Source organism: Phalaenopsis equestris, unplaced genomic scaffold (genome assembly GCF_001263595.1).
Source record: "Phalaenopsis equestris unplaced genomic scaffold, ASM126359v1 Scaffold000174, whole genome shotgun sequence".
Classification (NCBI taxonomy): domain Eukaryota; kingdom Viridiplantae; phylum Streptophyta; class Magnoliopsida; order Asparagales; family Orchidaceae; genus Phalaenopsis; species Phalaenopsis equestris.
Genome location: NW_018164616.1, coordinates 1 through 16451, shown reverse-complemented (window position 1 = coordinate 16451; position 16451 = coordinate 1). Strand labels below are relative to the sequence as shown.

At 35.4% G+C, this 16451-nt stretch overlaps 1 protein-coding gene across 2 annotated transcripts; it reads left to right on the top strand.

Moving 5' to 3' along the window:
• The first annotated feature begins 914 nt into the window (after positions 1–914).
• Positions 915–3889, top strand: LOC110022188 (magnesium transporter MRS2-5). Of its 2 annotated transcripts, XM_020721011.1 has the most exons (8): positions 915–952; positions 1117–1233; positions 1364–1862; positions 1942–2012; positions 2794–2922; positions 2986–3276; positions 3362–3409; positions 3497–3889. In XM_020721011.1, exons 3-8 carry the CDS (start codon positions 1418–1420, stop codon positions 3725–3727), a joined length of 1215 nt encoding a protein of 404 aa, XP_020576670.1. In that variant the 5' UTR covers positions 915–952; positions 1117–1233; positions 1364–1417; the 3' UTR covers positions 3728–3889. The 2 variants fall into 2 exon arrangements, with proteins under 2 accessions (XP_020576670.1, XP_020576669.1); XM_020721010.1 differs by lacking the exon at positions 915–952 and having other exon boundaries at positions 990–1233.
• Positions 3890–16451: the final 12562 nt, after the last annotated feature.

The window sequence follows — 16451 nt, the reverse complement described above, 5'->3', positions numbered from 1 at the left end:
CTCCTTTTAGAGTGTTGAACCCAAAAGTGTGCTGGAAGCACAATAGAGCACGTAAAAAAAATGAAAGGGAAGAGAATGAACAATAAAAATAAGCTTCTAGTGCATTTTCTCATGAAATGGTCGCCTATTTATAAGTATAAGAGACACCTTAAGTACATAAATACCATTAGGCCCTTTCCTATGAAAATGTAGGGGCATCATGGTCATTTACACAATACATTTAATTAGGCTAATAAATAATTGTTCACTAATGACGACATGCTACTTATTCGTCAACCCGTGCTTGTCCACTCTGCGATGATAGACCGAACCACTTGAAGATGGTATGAGGGTCTCTTAGTTGGATATTCCCATGGCTTCTTTTCGAATTCTGGTTCGCTCGCCTTGTTCGTCGATTGATAATGTGTCTTTGGTTCGGCCCACCCTACAGGTATCTTTCGTTCGACCTTCTTGTTCGTCGACCCGCTGACTAGGCAAATGAATTGACAACGTTCCGTGACGATCTTTTGGCTTTGACATTAATTTTTTTGATTATTCAATTTAGCTTGTTAATCGGTTCTTTCACATCTTGACCAGGGGCTCACTTCTTTTGTCGTGTTCCTTAGCTTTACACCAAGATCATGCTGCCACGATCGCGTCATATACCAAGACTTGCGACACACACACACACACACATACACATATATGTGTGTGTGTCGCAAGTCTTGGTCTGTTGCAAATTTTAGGCACATGACGCAAAAATTCGGTGCCCGAGTGCAAAGAGGAGTGGTATTTGGGGCCCACCAGACTTAAATACCGTTATATTCCTTTTTAGATTTTTCTCTAAATAATAATTTCTTTTTATGTTAAATTATAAAATAGACTAACAGTTCTCATTTCAGATTCACAGGAAAATAATTAGATACAGTTGTTTTTGTCTAGCGTCTGGTCACGGCTCCAATAATTTGATAAGGTACCGCAACTGTTAGCTCTTATCCTCGCAAAATTTCTTTTGTTTTTTGACGCATCAAGCCCTTCCTCAGTTTTTATTGGTTGCTTTTGCATCTGCGTTGTCCGGATGGTTCAGTTCCGGGTTAACTGAAAAATCTCTTTTTTTTCTCTATTTTTACGTGAAAGAACGGAAAGACGGTTTTTGATTTGTGTGCGCGGAATCAAAGTTCTTCTTGATGATTCTCCGCTCGACATTTTCTTTCCCATAGAAAATACCATTAGCGCTACCAGAAAGTTTAGATTGTAAGCATTCATCTCTCAAGATTGATTTTTCTCCCTTTTAACTTTATATGAACGGTTATTTTTCTTCTGTGCGCCTGGATGATCTTCATAATTGCTCGTGCTGAATGTTTTTATCCTGTTCAAATATCAGGTTTAAACAGCGCTTTTAGCATTAGATGATAGGAATCAGACGAGAAATAATCCAATGACGAAGTATTACTCAGCGCTCAGAGAATCATGCATTTCAAACCCGGCTTCTCATGAGGAAAACCCCAAACCGGATGGATCGGGAAATAATTTTCTTCAGGGATTTGTGGCCTCATCTATGAAGATAAGGAGTTTCAACAGCAGATCATGGACACAGATACACCGCAGTGGAAAATCTCAAACTTTGGCATTTGATAAATTCACCCTGATGAAACGTTGCCAGATACCTGCTCGAGATCTAAGGCTCTTAGATCCCTTGTTTGTCTACCCGTCGACGATTCTCGGCCGAGAGAAAGCCATTGTTGTCAGCTTGGAGCAAATTAGATGCATAATCATGGCTGATGAGGTTCTGCTTATGAATGGTTTGGATAACAGCGTGCTCTACTATGAATCAGAACTGCGACAAAGACTTCAGGCCACCAAAGATCAAAATAATGAGCAAAGTATTTTTTTTTTTAATTGGGTAAATTTTCTTGATAATTTTTTTTCTTTAGAAATAAGTTAGCTGCTTTGGATTTGCAGATAACCTGCCTTTTGAATTCGTGGCTTTGGAACTTGCTCTTGAGTTGGCTTCTGCATCGCTTGAATCACAGGTACCTTAGTAATTTAATATCCTGTATTGGTAGATTCATGGAAATTATTTTTTCCCAAATTTATGTATATCTTTCTGTAAAAGTTGCCTATTATAAATATAAATATAATTATAATTAACTTGGTCAAATCAGAATAAATAAATTCAAATCTAATTCAAGTGGATGCCATCAAAACACCCATCCAACACTTGAACTAGAGAATCTTTTGTTAAAAAGTATTTAGCAATGTTAAAATTTATTTTGAACTCAAAAGAGTAAATCTTGAAATGAGAAACGAATACTTCTGTAACTATTTAATGTGGGAATAAAACTTTTGTCTTCTGTTCCCTAACATATCCTTAATGTCTTCTTTATGAAACTTAGCAAGGAACTGCACGCCTTAGAACTATTTCATTAGTGAGTATGAATTAAAGGGTATTACAATATAATCCCACTTTATTTTCTTATTTCATTGTTATACAATCCTTGTATCTATAAATAAGAACGAGGGAGTCTCATGTAATGTAAGCTTTTGAAAAACAGTATTATCTTAAATAGTTTTCCTAGTTTCCCATTCCAAAGAAAGGATGATTAAACTCGGGCTAAATGTACCAATAGTTAAATTCATTTCCAACTGAAAAACTTAAATCTGGAGATGAGAAACAAATAATTAACTTTTCTATTTCAATATATATTTTTAACTATTTTATGTGAATGTAAACCCACTATAAATTGATTCATAATGTTTCCTTATGTGACTTGGCATGTAACTGCATTCACCATGCCATTTTCAATGAAACAGGTCGCTGAACTTGAATTTGAGATGTATCCTGTACTTGATGAGCTAGCAGTCACAATTAGCACAATAAATCTTGAGCGTGTTCGAAGGCTCAAAAGTCATCTTCTTGCCTTAACCCACAAAGTTCAGAAGGTATGCATTCATTAGTAATCTTCTTTTTCTTTGGAATTTTAAAATTGCAGACCAATATTTCAGGTTCGTGATGAAATTGAAAATCTCATGGATGATGATGATGACATGGCTGAGATGTATCTAACTCTGAAGGAGGAGAGAATGGAAGCATTTCAGTCCATTGGAAATCCTCATTCTGGCAACATCTCAAAGTCTGCTCCAGTCTCACCAACATGCTCCAGTAGTATAATGAGCACAATAAGGAATGAGAGCTCCAGGAGTTCACTGAACGATGGTAGCAATGTTGAAGAATTGGAGATGCTTTTGGAAGCATATTTTGTTGTCACAGATAATACACTAGCCAAATTATTATCAGTAAGAATCTAATTCTGATATGTGTTATTTAATTTTCTATGTTTACCTGCTTTTGAACTTTGTTGAGAGTTTTGGTATTTCACAGCTGAAAGAATATATTGATGATACTGAGGATTTTATCAACATCAAACTGGTATGAAGAAATGGTGTAATCAATGTTTTATTCATTTGAATATTAACATTAATTTTATTTTTTAATGTGATTTTGGTGATTGATCAGGACAATATTCGAAATCAGCTGATTCAAATTGAGTTACTGCTCACTGCAGCCACCTTTGTTGTTACTATTTTTGCAGTTGTTACAGGTGTATTTGGGATGAATTTTCAGAGTTCAGTGTTTGATACTCCCTCTAACTTCAACTGGATCCTTATATTGTCCAGTGTTTTCTGTGGGTTCTTATACTTATCGTTCCTGCTGTATGTTAAGCACAAGAGGCTGTTACCGTCATGAATTTTTTTTGTATTATTTAGAATATGGTGCTTTTGTTTTTATTTTTATTTATTTTTTATTTTTTTATTTTTTATTTGGATTCGTTGTTGTTCTGTCCATGTATGATTCATAGTTGTCTGTAAAATATTATTTATGTTGAAAAAATGTATTCGTTTTTCTCAAGGCCTACATTTTTTTTTTCTTCTACTCGTGTCTAACTGCGGAAAAATATTACATAAGTACTACGCACGTAGAGTAACGTGCGTAGCCAATGAAATCACGTCACTACACCCCACGCGACAGAAAAAAAAATGGCGCGGTAACAAGGAATATTCCCCCCTGTGTTATTCATATGTTATTGTGTGTTATTCATGTGTTATTGTGTCCTGGGGATTATTCCTGGTGTTATAATAACACAATAACACACAATAATACATGAACAACGTAAGGGGAATATTCTCTCGTGTTACTGTGCTTTTTTTTCTCTGTCGGGAATATTCTCCCGTGTTATTCTGGTGTTATTGTGTGTTATTCATGTGTTATTGTGTCCTGAGAAAATTCTTGGTGTTATAATAACACAATAACACATCAGTAACACATAAATAACACAATAATACATGAATAACATGGGGGGGGATATTTTCTGTGTTACCGCACCGTTTTTTTTCCTGTCGCGTGGGTTGTCGTGACATGATTTCATTGGCTACGCACGTTACTCTACGTGCATAGTACTGATGTAATATTTTTTTCTTAACTGCCCTATATCCATATACTATTACTAATAAAAAATGAGTGGATTTTTAGATAGTTCTAAAAAAAAATGATTATTTTATTTTATAGTAACCTCTGTCATATTGTTGAGTTAGAGGTTGTTTGGGCTTGATTTATTTACCAAAAGAATATTTATTTTTGGCCGAAGCTCTGTTCAAACTTTTCATGATTTTGGCTAGTTTAAATTTGTGGTTGTTCAGGCTTTGGTTTTAGCTTAGCTCAAACTGGATTCATTTTGTGAGCATAAAGCTTTATTTAAGTAGCTCGTTTGAAAATATAAATGAGCATTATTGAGTCTTAATGAGCTTAGCTTATTGAGCTTAAAATATAAGCAGTTTTTACTTTTTTCTTAAGAATATACAATAAAATCTTCTACCCATGCGAGCCTAGCTAAACTGAACAATCAGCATGCCCATCAATTAACTTGGTTGCAAGCTCGTGTAGTGGAACTTATTTTGGGTCTTTTTCACTATAAAACTTTAATTATCCTTTGTAATGTGAGACTAAATAAAGTGTAGGAATATTGGGGGCTGCTAACAAAAATAAATTGAGCTGGAGGAATTATATATATTAAATTATTATATATGATCACAATGAATCAAATGAGGAGCTACTCAAGCTTGATTATTTAACATAAAATAATATTAAAGTTGGTTCAATTAGTTAATCAAACATCATGAATGAGCTCTTTAAGTTGATCCACAAGTCTTGTCAAACATTCAATTTATTTTTAGTTCTAAGAGTAAGATAATAAAAATTTGGCTATGAAATTCTGGGGATAAAGATCAGGTGGAGATGTTCTACAGATGATGATTAGGCAATGACAATAACTAACATTGATCATTAGACAAGGCTTAATGTTGAATCCAGACATGTCCTGTGAATCATACCCAAGGCAGAGCGTAGGACTGACGAGAAAGAATGACAAAAAGAGAGAATGAGGGTGCACAATCACACAAGTTTTGATAGAGTAAGTTTGTCATGTCCAGAAACGACCTCCTATTTATAGATTTCTTGTATATTATGTGTACAATTACATATTTGTCCTTATTTTAATAGAGATGTTACAAGATATTATGACACCCTTTAATATTCATTATCGGCTTCAACATCTCTTTGTATTCATAACTGATCTTATCACCATTTCATCATCATAACCACTTGAATAAGGGCATTTGGTGACTCAGTAACCTAATTGCTCAGTGGGATGGAAACCTTTACTCTGTCGATAGACATTCGGTCAGCCGAAAGGTCATTGGTCAGCCCTTTATAGAGAGAATTCTGAAAAGTGGCTTTCTTGTCGTTAGGATAAAATGGGCGTTAGGTTTAGGGTGTACCACCGTAATCTTATGGGCAGCTCTCCTTGGAAAAAGATCCTTCTAGAGTGTTAGAGAGGTGTTATGTGAGGGGAGTGGGGGAGGGGGAGGGGGGCTTTAGCCATTTTATGAGGAGTTTGACAATCGATTGAGAAAGTTAGACATGAGTAACTTTCCCTCAGATTGTGCTCTTTTTATGTCTTCATTTGGTATGCTCAACGTTATCACTAAAGGAAACAATGTTTGTTGTTTCTGTTATTTGATTATCCTGATACACCATTTTTTGGTATTTTCCAGTAGCTTTCTTATTCTCTTACTTCTTGAAAGCGGTAGCTGCAATAAGAATAAGGAATGAAGTAAAAAATTGACTTAGTTGTTCTAATGTCTTTATAAATAGGGCGTGAGTAGCACTTCTCCATTAGTTTTCTCAGTTTACTGTCTTTCAGTCAATTATCTACATAATAGATACTTATAGCAAGTGGTTAGAAGATTTATTCCAAGGAGATGAATAAGGTGGCAATGATGAAGACCTTTTGTATTTAAACTAGAAAACTTCTCTCTTCCAAGGATACAGGGCAGAAAAGGAAACTAGAGTGTAGTTACCTATGGCAAAAAGGTTGCTTGAGGATGAGGATCAGCCTGTGATAGTTATGAGGCCGATCGGTCATCATGAAGAAACTAGAAGTAGGGAGCCAGCTAGGAGAAAAATGGGTCGAGCAGGCAGTCCATAAGAAACAAAAAGCAGCGAAGCTAGAGGAAGTGGTTGAGTCGTCCAACTCATTCCGCTCCATCGTGAGATGAGTAGCAGGGCAGACGTGCCCACCACTAATGCAACGGACATTGCCCTTGTATCAATCCATGAATGGTAGGTTCAACAAACTGTCCATGTGGTTGCTAAAACTTAGTTCCCACCACATGTGGATGCAACTACGCTTCCATCGGTTGAAGAGACCAGCCGAGCGGTCCTCAGCTACCTCTTTATGAGAACATTTTATCTTTTGATTATCTGAAGTGGATCAGATCCTTGGTACTAGGAGACTTGGTCCTCTTTGATTGAATAAACTTATTCCTTTTTTTATAAAATTTGACTACTCTTGTAGATGAGAATGTCCAAATCATCGACTCTTCGATGATGGGAGCCAAACAATTTGCAGTACCAGAGGCGGCCGAGGGACCATCAGTTCCAACCTACAACCGAGGTGCATTAGATCGTCTATCTGGTCGTCATGAGGATGTTGAGTGGGATACTGACTGATGGAAAGATTTAATAAAGCTAGCCTGTGATGGGAGGTGGCCATAATAGACCTAAAAGAAGAATTGGTGGCCCTTTGCCAGGAATATCTAGTCAAGTTGGAGGTCCTCCACATGAGCATGGTGACTCTCTAAATGGAGTTGATGGACATCCGAGAAACTTGTTCAATCCTTAGAGTTTTTGCAAAGGAGGTTAGTGTGAGAGGTTTAAAATTGGAAGTTGAGCCTTGTATTAAAGTTTAGTTAGTCATGGTATTGCATTGGTTGGGGCGGTTAAAAAACCTAGTATAAAATAATTTTTATCTTGAATGAATAAATAAAAAATATATATTTTCTAAATTCTTAAATTCTTATGTCTTTTAATCTTGAATGTGTTCATTTGATGTGAATTCTTAAAGATAAAGGTATGGATCAATGGCGTTTCAAATTCTTTAAGTACCCTATACATAAAGGTTTAGGGAAAAAGATTTTGCACTTTTTAAATCTTTCTTTCCCTTCACTTCAGTCATTTTTTATCTTTCACATTGGCTTAGATCATTTCCATCGGTTCACAAGTCTTCCAAATATTCTCCCTAGGTCTTTAGTATGGTGTCATCAAACAAGAAATCTAGTTGTATTTCATTTGATGCGGAGTTAATTTAAGACACTTGCATGGACAATAAAAATTTAATGCTTGAGGTTGTGGAGCGGAAGGATACGACGGCTGACGATTTTAGCGATGAACTTGGTTGCCCTTCTGTATTGAGATTCGACTTATCTGGAACCACTATGAGTTCATCTCCATGAAAATAAAGCCAAAATCATTTGTGTTTGTCATGAACATTGTGATTTACTTGTAGCGGATGGAGATCCTCTGGTTCCTCACTCTTCATTATTCCCCTCAGTTAAATCCTCCATGCACCTGCTATCTTTCCAAAATGACACACCACCATTTCCAATATTTCAAAAGATTTAGAGAATAGCTTTCCAAACTTTAGAGCCACCATATTTGAAATTTATTTAGGAAGGGTGTGTGTCTCTACAATATTTTGAGTGCATAAACGTGGCCCATAGTGAGGTATTAACCTTAAAATTGAACCATAGTTTAATGACATTAATCTCAACAATATGGTTAAGTGTTTTGAAGCCAAGCCCCTCAGCCATTATAAGTTTACATAATTTTTTCCAACTTTCGAGTAAAGAAATTTGTTAAAACATAATTCTAATGTCTGTTGTGTGCTAGCTTTCATTTTTAAAACTTGTAATGTATAACTGGGGATGATATTTAGAATGCTTTTGAAGAGAGTGATCCCCCCGTAAGACAAGAATGAATTTTTCCAGTCATTAATGCATTTTTTGATACTTCAACAACCCCATCAAAGTGAAATTATTTAAACCTACCTTTCAATACTTTCACACCAAGTTATTTAAGAGGGAGGTTAGAGATATTTGAACTAATGAAATCTCTAATCCAATGGTGAAATGTTCTCCTCATCATCTTGCTCATGAAAATTTGGCATTTAGCACTATTTAAATTCATATCTAAGATTGTTTGGAATTGAGAAAGTAAGTTGGTTGTTCTGCACATTGAGTTATTACCCGCATTAGTAAATATAATAGCATCATCAGTATAGGCTAGATGACGAATAACCAATTTTGCTTTGTGGTGGAATTGGGTTGAAGGATGTATAAGTTGCAACTCATTAATCATACAAGAAAAATAATCGAAGGCCGGGATAAAAATAGTAGGTGAGAGAGGGTCACCCTGTTTAATCCCTCTACTTGCTTTGAAGAAACCATAAGAGTTACCATTCGAGATCCATATAGTTATTCCTCCCCAACCAATGAGATATAAGATTGCAAAATTCTGGATTAAAATCCAGCCCGTGAAGCACCTATAGTATGAAGTCCCAACTAATAGTGTCGTAAGACTTTTTGAAGTCTAGTTTCATAACTAAATTGCCACTTCTACATTTTTTGTCTAAGTCATGAATCATTTCCTGAGCCAATAGTATTATATTTGTGATATCCCATCCTTTTGTGAAGGCCGATGGATTCATAGTAGTTACAATGAATAAATGTGGTAGTAGTAACAATGAATGAATAAATGTGGTTGTAATCTTGCAACCAAAATTTTGTTGATGATTTTTGATATAACCAAAATAAGGCATATTGGGCAAAAGTGATCCCACATATCTCTGAAATTTTCTTATGGAATAAGTACAATGGTGGATGTAGAGAAGTATTTACATGGATGTCTCCCACTAAAGAAACATTGAATCGCAGTGATCACCTCCTTCTTGACAATGCTCAAGACTTTTTTTATAGAAATCGGCTATGAGTCTATCTGACTTGGCCACTTTATTTTCATAAATAGTGCCAAGTGCTGCCAGATTTCCTCCTCAGAAGGTTTTTTTTCTAAAATAAAGTCTACCAAGATGAACTTGATGTTCATCAATCAAAGTCTTCTTGATAGGATTACTGTTCTTTGTACCACCAAATACTCTTTCAAAATACTAAACAACATTGTTACAAATCTCTGATTAATTATATAACCAATTACCTTTAGCATCCTTAATTTTCATGATGGTATTAGCATTAAATTTGCTTTTAATGTAGGCATGAAAGAACTTCAAGTTCCCATCCCTCCCTTTGAACATCACCTCACTAGTTTTTGCTTTAAAAATTTTTCCTCATATTTGATGGCCTTTATCAACTTCTTATGGGTTCCCATTAAGTCCTATAATATTGATCACTGACCTCATCCATCATCTCCAACTTATGAACCTCAGCTTTTGCCTCAATAACTCGATTTTTGACATTACCAAATGCATTCCAATTCTAGTTCATAAGAGCAACGACCACCATTTTCTATAGTTTCCATAGTATAAACCACTTATGCCCAATATAAGAAATCTGCCAGTTATCCTTAACCACATCTAGAAAATTAGGATTGTTAGACTAGGTATTAAGATATCTGAAATTATGCCCCACAGGATGATCAATAACATAGATGGATAAAAGTAAAGGTCTATGGTCAAAACACACCTAAGGAGGTGTTGAACCCTTGACATAAGGAAATTATTCAATCACTCCTGATTAACTCATGCCTCTCAAGTACTTTTCCTTCTTCTATGTGACATTAGGTCCAATGAACCCCAAATGAAACAAACCCGCCTCTAGAATAGCATTGTTGAACCCATCCATTAATGTAGAATCATCAGGACTACACCCCCCTCCTAACACAATAACTCTGTATGCCTTTCATAATCTGTCAAAGTTTAATTCTATCCGAGTAAACCATACCAGCAAAAATAAATGTCGTAAACCTATTAAAGTAGTCCTTCTCAAAAGCAGCATGCAAAACCTGAATATCTTCCTTTATGATCTGGATCAAAATCTCTTTTTTGTAAAATAACCATATCTTGTTCGACATATTAGCAATCATATTACACCTCTTAAAATTTTCAAGAATCTTCTTATATAAGAGCATCACCATAGGTTCCAATATCACAAAAAAACACACTTTGTGGATCCTTATTAAATAACTTAACCACTTAATGGAATCACACTTTGTGGATCCTTATTAAATAACTTAACCACTGAATAAATCAAGATTCGCAATTCCTCGGTTGTTCCAAATAAGAATATTAATCATTATGTGAAGCTTTTCCCCTTCTAGACATTCTAGGGGGTGGGCCCTTTTATCACCCTCAGAGTTGTATTGTAAATCCTGATTTAAAATATTTACGACTTCTAAATGTTTTAATTCTTGTTTCCCATTTTTTTTCTTCTTACTCCTTTGCACTTGTCATTACTCTTCCATATTTTCTCTAAAAGCATTAATCAACTCCTCCTTCAGTGAACCAATTGTAACTTCGTTCACTGTAGGATAATAAACTACCTATGGTAGTATGATTTATTTCTCCTTCATTAACTCCCCCTCTTGGCTTTATTTTTCTATGTTATTAGTTTCAATTGTCACATTCCCTGATTTCTCTTATCTCTCCACAAAAAACTATTTAGTGTTGATCCCTGCATTCAACTCTTTACCCTCCAAAGGAAACTCCCTAGGAATGCTAACATTACCCTCATATTGAACCTCCTTACTACCATCCTTTACATTAATATCCTCCCCTTCTCTTCTAATCAGATTAGGCTTCCTAAAGTGAGGATGTCGCACAAAAAAAATAGTGAACTAACCTCCTACAATGACTGCAATAAGAAGGTTCTTTCTCCATAATAACCTTTTGACTGGTACTCTTTCCACAAAGACCCATGCAACCAAGGGCCTTCAATGATTGAAATTCAGGATCCATGCAATCCATCTTTATATGCCAACCAAATATAATACCTAAAGAGTAAGGTATTTCATGATCAAAAGATGAATCTTAAGCCCTATAAATTTGAACCAAATGGGAAAAGTTGAAGGTTCTTATTGTGGGTCAAAATCCATGGACCATTTCAAGATCTTCATATTTTATTTTCAAAATTTAAGATTTTTTTTCAAAAATGTGAGTATAGTCTTCTTTTTGACTCATTTGAATCAGAATATGTCTACCATCTAAATGAGCAATCTTCCACTAGCCCACTAATTTCAAACCAACAAAAGCTTTATGAATCATATCTAACCTTGGGTGCCCGAAAAAAATTTCCCAACTAGAGTGTATTTACAACTGGCTAAGGAAGTAGTCTCAATATCAGATAAGAAAAGAGTAGGTTTATCACGCACATATATATATATATATATATATATTTGTGTGTGTGTGTGGGGTGTGTGTGTACACACACATGCGCGCACACACACACACACACTAGCTGAATTAGAAGCAGATTTAGTTTTGCTTGGCTGCGAAGCCTTCTGCTGCATCCCTTCTGCATATATCCTCCGGTCATATAACATTTTCATACTCCTATCAGACAACACAATCCAAGCCTAAAAAATAAGCTGGAAAGCACCTTCTGACCAGCAAATTTGTTTCTATCTGGATGCAGCAGGAGAGCTAGTTTCTTGTACGCCTTTTTCACCGTCTCTTCATCGACGGAAGCATTCACACAAAGTATTGGATTCAAATCCTTCTCTCCATTTACTTTAGCTTCTGCTGCAAGGTAAACATCCAAAGTTGTAATCATTTAGCTGATTTCTTTTAGCTGCAGCAAAAGTGGCACCTCAAAAGAGCAATGGTCTGAGGCCCCCAACTGGCCCATCACCTTCAACTCAGGCACCTATGACAACATTATGGACTTTATGTGCAGGATGTTGCATGCAATATGAATAACATATAATATATCTCAACAAAACGTGTTATGTCTAAAATGTAAATAATCATTTCTAGCCACCAAATTGTCTGCCCCTCCCGGTTGACTCCGTACACTGAAATGGCCATCTAACCAGCCCAATCTTGGTGACAAGAATAACAATCCTTCTGCTCCCACCTCAGGGTTGCAACATAGAGCAAATGCAGACTCATCTTCTGGTACAAACTTCCAGTGGGGACCATTCTCTGAACTTTTTGCAGTGGCTAGTGCTGATTGCTCATCTACTATTGCACAGGCTGCTGATGCGGTTTAGAAAGCATACAAGGAAGCTAAAAGTCAGCGGGAAGAAGCACATGCAACAACTAAAAGGGAAGAATTTCTTTATAAGAGGTATAATACTTCCAGAAGAAATGCTAACACTCCTTCATATCTTTATACTGGAACTGGTGCTGATATAAATGTGAATAGAAGAAGAGACATTGGGTATGATGCTGGGAATAATTGTGTTGTAAATTAGAATCATTCTGTTAGTGTAACCCAATATACTTTCCCTGATGGGCATAAGGCTACTGCAGATTCTTTGAAGTCCAGTTTGAGCTTGAGGCTGACAACATTTAACAGGGAATTTATGTATTTAAATGTTTGACCTTTATTAGTGGAAAAGGCCAGGTTTGGAATATTAAAGAAGATAACAAAATTGTATTCATCTGAAGTTGCCAAGGTAGGGAAAATAATAAAAAAAAAACTAAAGAGGGTATTAAAGTGTTAAAAAGATCTTGATAATTTTCTGAAGGACATAGTTCCCACTGGTAAAGAAGCACTTGATTTTTGGTGTAAAGTCCTTCAGCAGGAAGATTGACAAGATGATGTTCATGATGACTTAGATAAAGATCTTGGTCTGACTGTTTCAATTGATGTCCCAGATCCAGATTTTCATGATTTTGACAATGATCACACAGAAGAAGCTTTTGGAGGTGATTAGATATGGGTTGCTTATGATGATGATGATGATGATGATGATGACATGCTTCTATATTATGCATTGATTCAGAAGGTTTTATTAAAAAAAGACTTTCAATGTCTGTATGAGCTTCCTCACATCGAAGTCAAATGCTGAATTTGCTGAATTAGATTGGGTTAGCAGTGGGTTTTCTACAACCTGTGGAGAGTTTAAAGTCCTAGGGATAAGAAGTTATTGATTCAATCAATATTTTTTCACATAAGGTTAAATGGGAAAAAGGTTTTCATTGTGTAATTATGATTTTTCCTAGAAAAGGTGACAATTGGGCCTTGTCAAAAAATGGACTCCTCACTGGAATGAGCATACTTCAAATGATGTGATCCACATATAAGATATGGTGGAGGTACTTAAGGATTATAATGACGATCATGGTGTCTCAGTTGTTTACTTAGTTAAGGTTGTCGGATTCAGAATAGTTTTTAGGCGGCATTTTGACCCAAAAGAAGTGAAAGTGATCCCAAAGAAAGGGGAAATATTTGCATACGGAATATGCACACAGAGCTGCGTGCGTACTCCATTTACTCCACAATACGCCCAAAATAACTTATGAATAACATCAAAATATAACCCACGAAGGTTATTGTAAGGTTATTGGGGTTATATGTTATTGAAATTAATACATCAATAACCTCCCCAAAACCCCCTAATAATCATGAAGCGAAGGTTATTGAGAGGTTATTATGCACGCAACTCTACGTGCGTAGTCTGTATACAAATATTTCCCCAAAGAAAGGGATGTTTCGGTTTTCACATCAGGTACATTCTTATGTGCTCACAGGTGAAGAAGTTGACAATGTTCTAGAGATTGCCTTGAACTTGATCCAGCTGTGACTCCTCTAGAACTTATTCAGGCTTCCACCGAAAGGAAGAGCAAGGTAGATATGAATGATGTTGAACAATAGCCAGTTTTTAAATGATGCTACTCTTATGATTCTTATAGCTTTTTTTTCCACATTCATTTGGTTTTGTTAAGCTGTACGATTCTTTTTTCACATAAGGTTAAATGGGAGAAAGGTTTTCATTATGTAATTTTGATTTTTCCTAGAAAAGGTGACAATTGGGCCTTTTCAAAAAATGGACGCCTCACTGGAATGAGCATACTTCAAATGATGTGATCCACATATAAGATATGGTGGAGGTACTTAGGAATTATAATGACGATCATGGTGTCTCAGTTGTTTACTTAGTGAAGGTTGCTGGATTCAGAATAGTTTTTAGGCGACATTTTGACCCAAAATAAGTGAAAGTGATCCCAAAGAAAGGGGAAATATTTGCATACGGAATATGCACACAGAGCTGCGTGCGTACTCCATTTACTCCACAATACGCCCAAAATAACTTATGAATAACATCAAAATATAACCCACGAAGGTTATTGTAAGGTTATTGGGGTTATATGTTATTGAAATTAATACATCAATAACCTCCCCAAAACCCCCTAATAATCATGAAGCGAAGGTTATTGAGAGGTTATTATGCACGCAACTCTACGTGCGTAGTCTGTATACAAATATTTCCCCAAAGAAAGGGATGTTTCGGTTTTCACATCAGGTACATTCTTATGTGCTCACAGGTGAAGAAGTTGACAATGTTCTAGAGATTGCCTTGAACTTGATCCAGCTGTGACTCCTCTAGAACTTATTCAGGCTTCCACCGAAAGGAAGAGCAAGGTACATATGAATGATGTTGAATAATAGCCAGTTTTTAAATGATGCTACTCCTATGATTCTTATTGCTTTTTTTCCACATTCATTTGGATTTATTAAGCTGTACGGTTTTTCAGCTACTTCTAGTTGACTCTAAATGATGATTCTGGACTATAGCTTTGTTTTTTAAAAAAAAATTATCTTAGATGTCAATGGGCGTCTAACTTGGATTTTGTCAATAATATAAAAATAGTTTTGGACTAGTAAGTTGTTGGAGATCAACCTTTTTAATGACAGAGCTTTTTATAATGTTTTCTTTAGGAAATGACAGCTTTCTCTGATTCACATGGGAAATTGAAGGAGTTCCCATTATCAAACAATCTTTGGCCTCCTTCTACATTATCTTTTCTACTGAGAACATTAGCTAATACAAACTAACTTTCTGAGCTAGTTTGATCACATGCTAACAAGCCAACAGTCTCCATAATAGGATGAAGGAGCAGACTTTTATATCTTTTTTTTCATTTAATTTTTTTCAGTATATATAGTTTTTATTAGTATAAAATAGAATTACTAAACTGGTTCTTACCATTTAGCCTAATGAATTCTCTTCAATCATGGAAATTGGTTGAGAAAAATTCATTCCAAATTGGTCTAACTTCCTTGAAATTGTAGCAACTTGATTTGCCAACATAGTAAATGCATCAATATTGGCCACTTTCTTTCGATTGTTTGGATTTACCCTCTCAGAAGGCCATTGAAAGTTATTTGTAGCCATTTCTTCAATTAAAGCATAAGCGTCATGAAATAGTTTTGACATCAATGAACCACCAACAGCGGCATCAATAATAGATCTAAGAGAACCAATTAATCCATTATAAATGTTTTGATTATTAACCAATCTGGTATAGCATGGTGTGGACACTTTCTTAGGAGTTCTTTAAATCATTCTTATGCTTCATAAATAGATTCCCTTCAAACTGATTAAAATATGTAATATCATTTCTAAGTTTCGTAGTTTTTTATGGTGGAAAATATTTAGAAAAGAACTTTTGTGCTAAATCACCCCAAGTTCTAATAGATCCATGTGCTAACAAATTCAACCACATCTTAGCTTTATCTATCAGTCAGAAAGGAAATAACCTAAGTCTTTCTAGAAAATTGGCAAGATGTAAATTTGGATCTTCAATTGGTGATCCCCCAAACTGATTATTTGATACCATTTGGATAATAGCAGGTTTAAGCTCAAATGAATTAGCCACTACATTAGGTTTTTGAATACTACAACGAAGTTCATCTACAGTAGGGTTGGCATAATCTCTTAAAGCTTTAAACTCTTGATGAATTTCAGTATTTTGATTATTTTGGTTTGTCATTTATGTAATTTTTTTTGGATTTTTCAAGATTTTTAATTTTTTTGGTTTTTCTGATTTTTCTACTAGTTCTTTCTACTTCAAAATCGTAGGACAGTAGTCCTTCAGAACCTGAACTACGCATACACT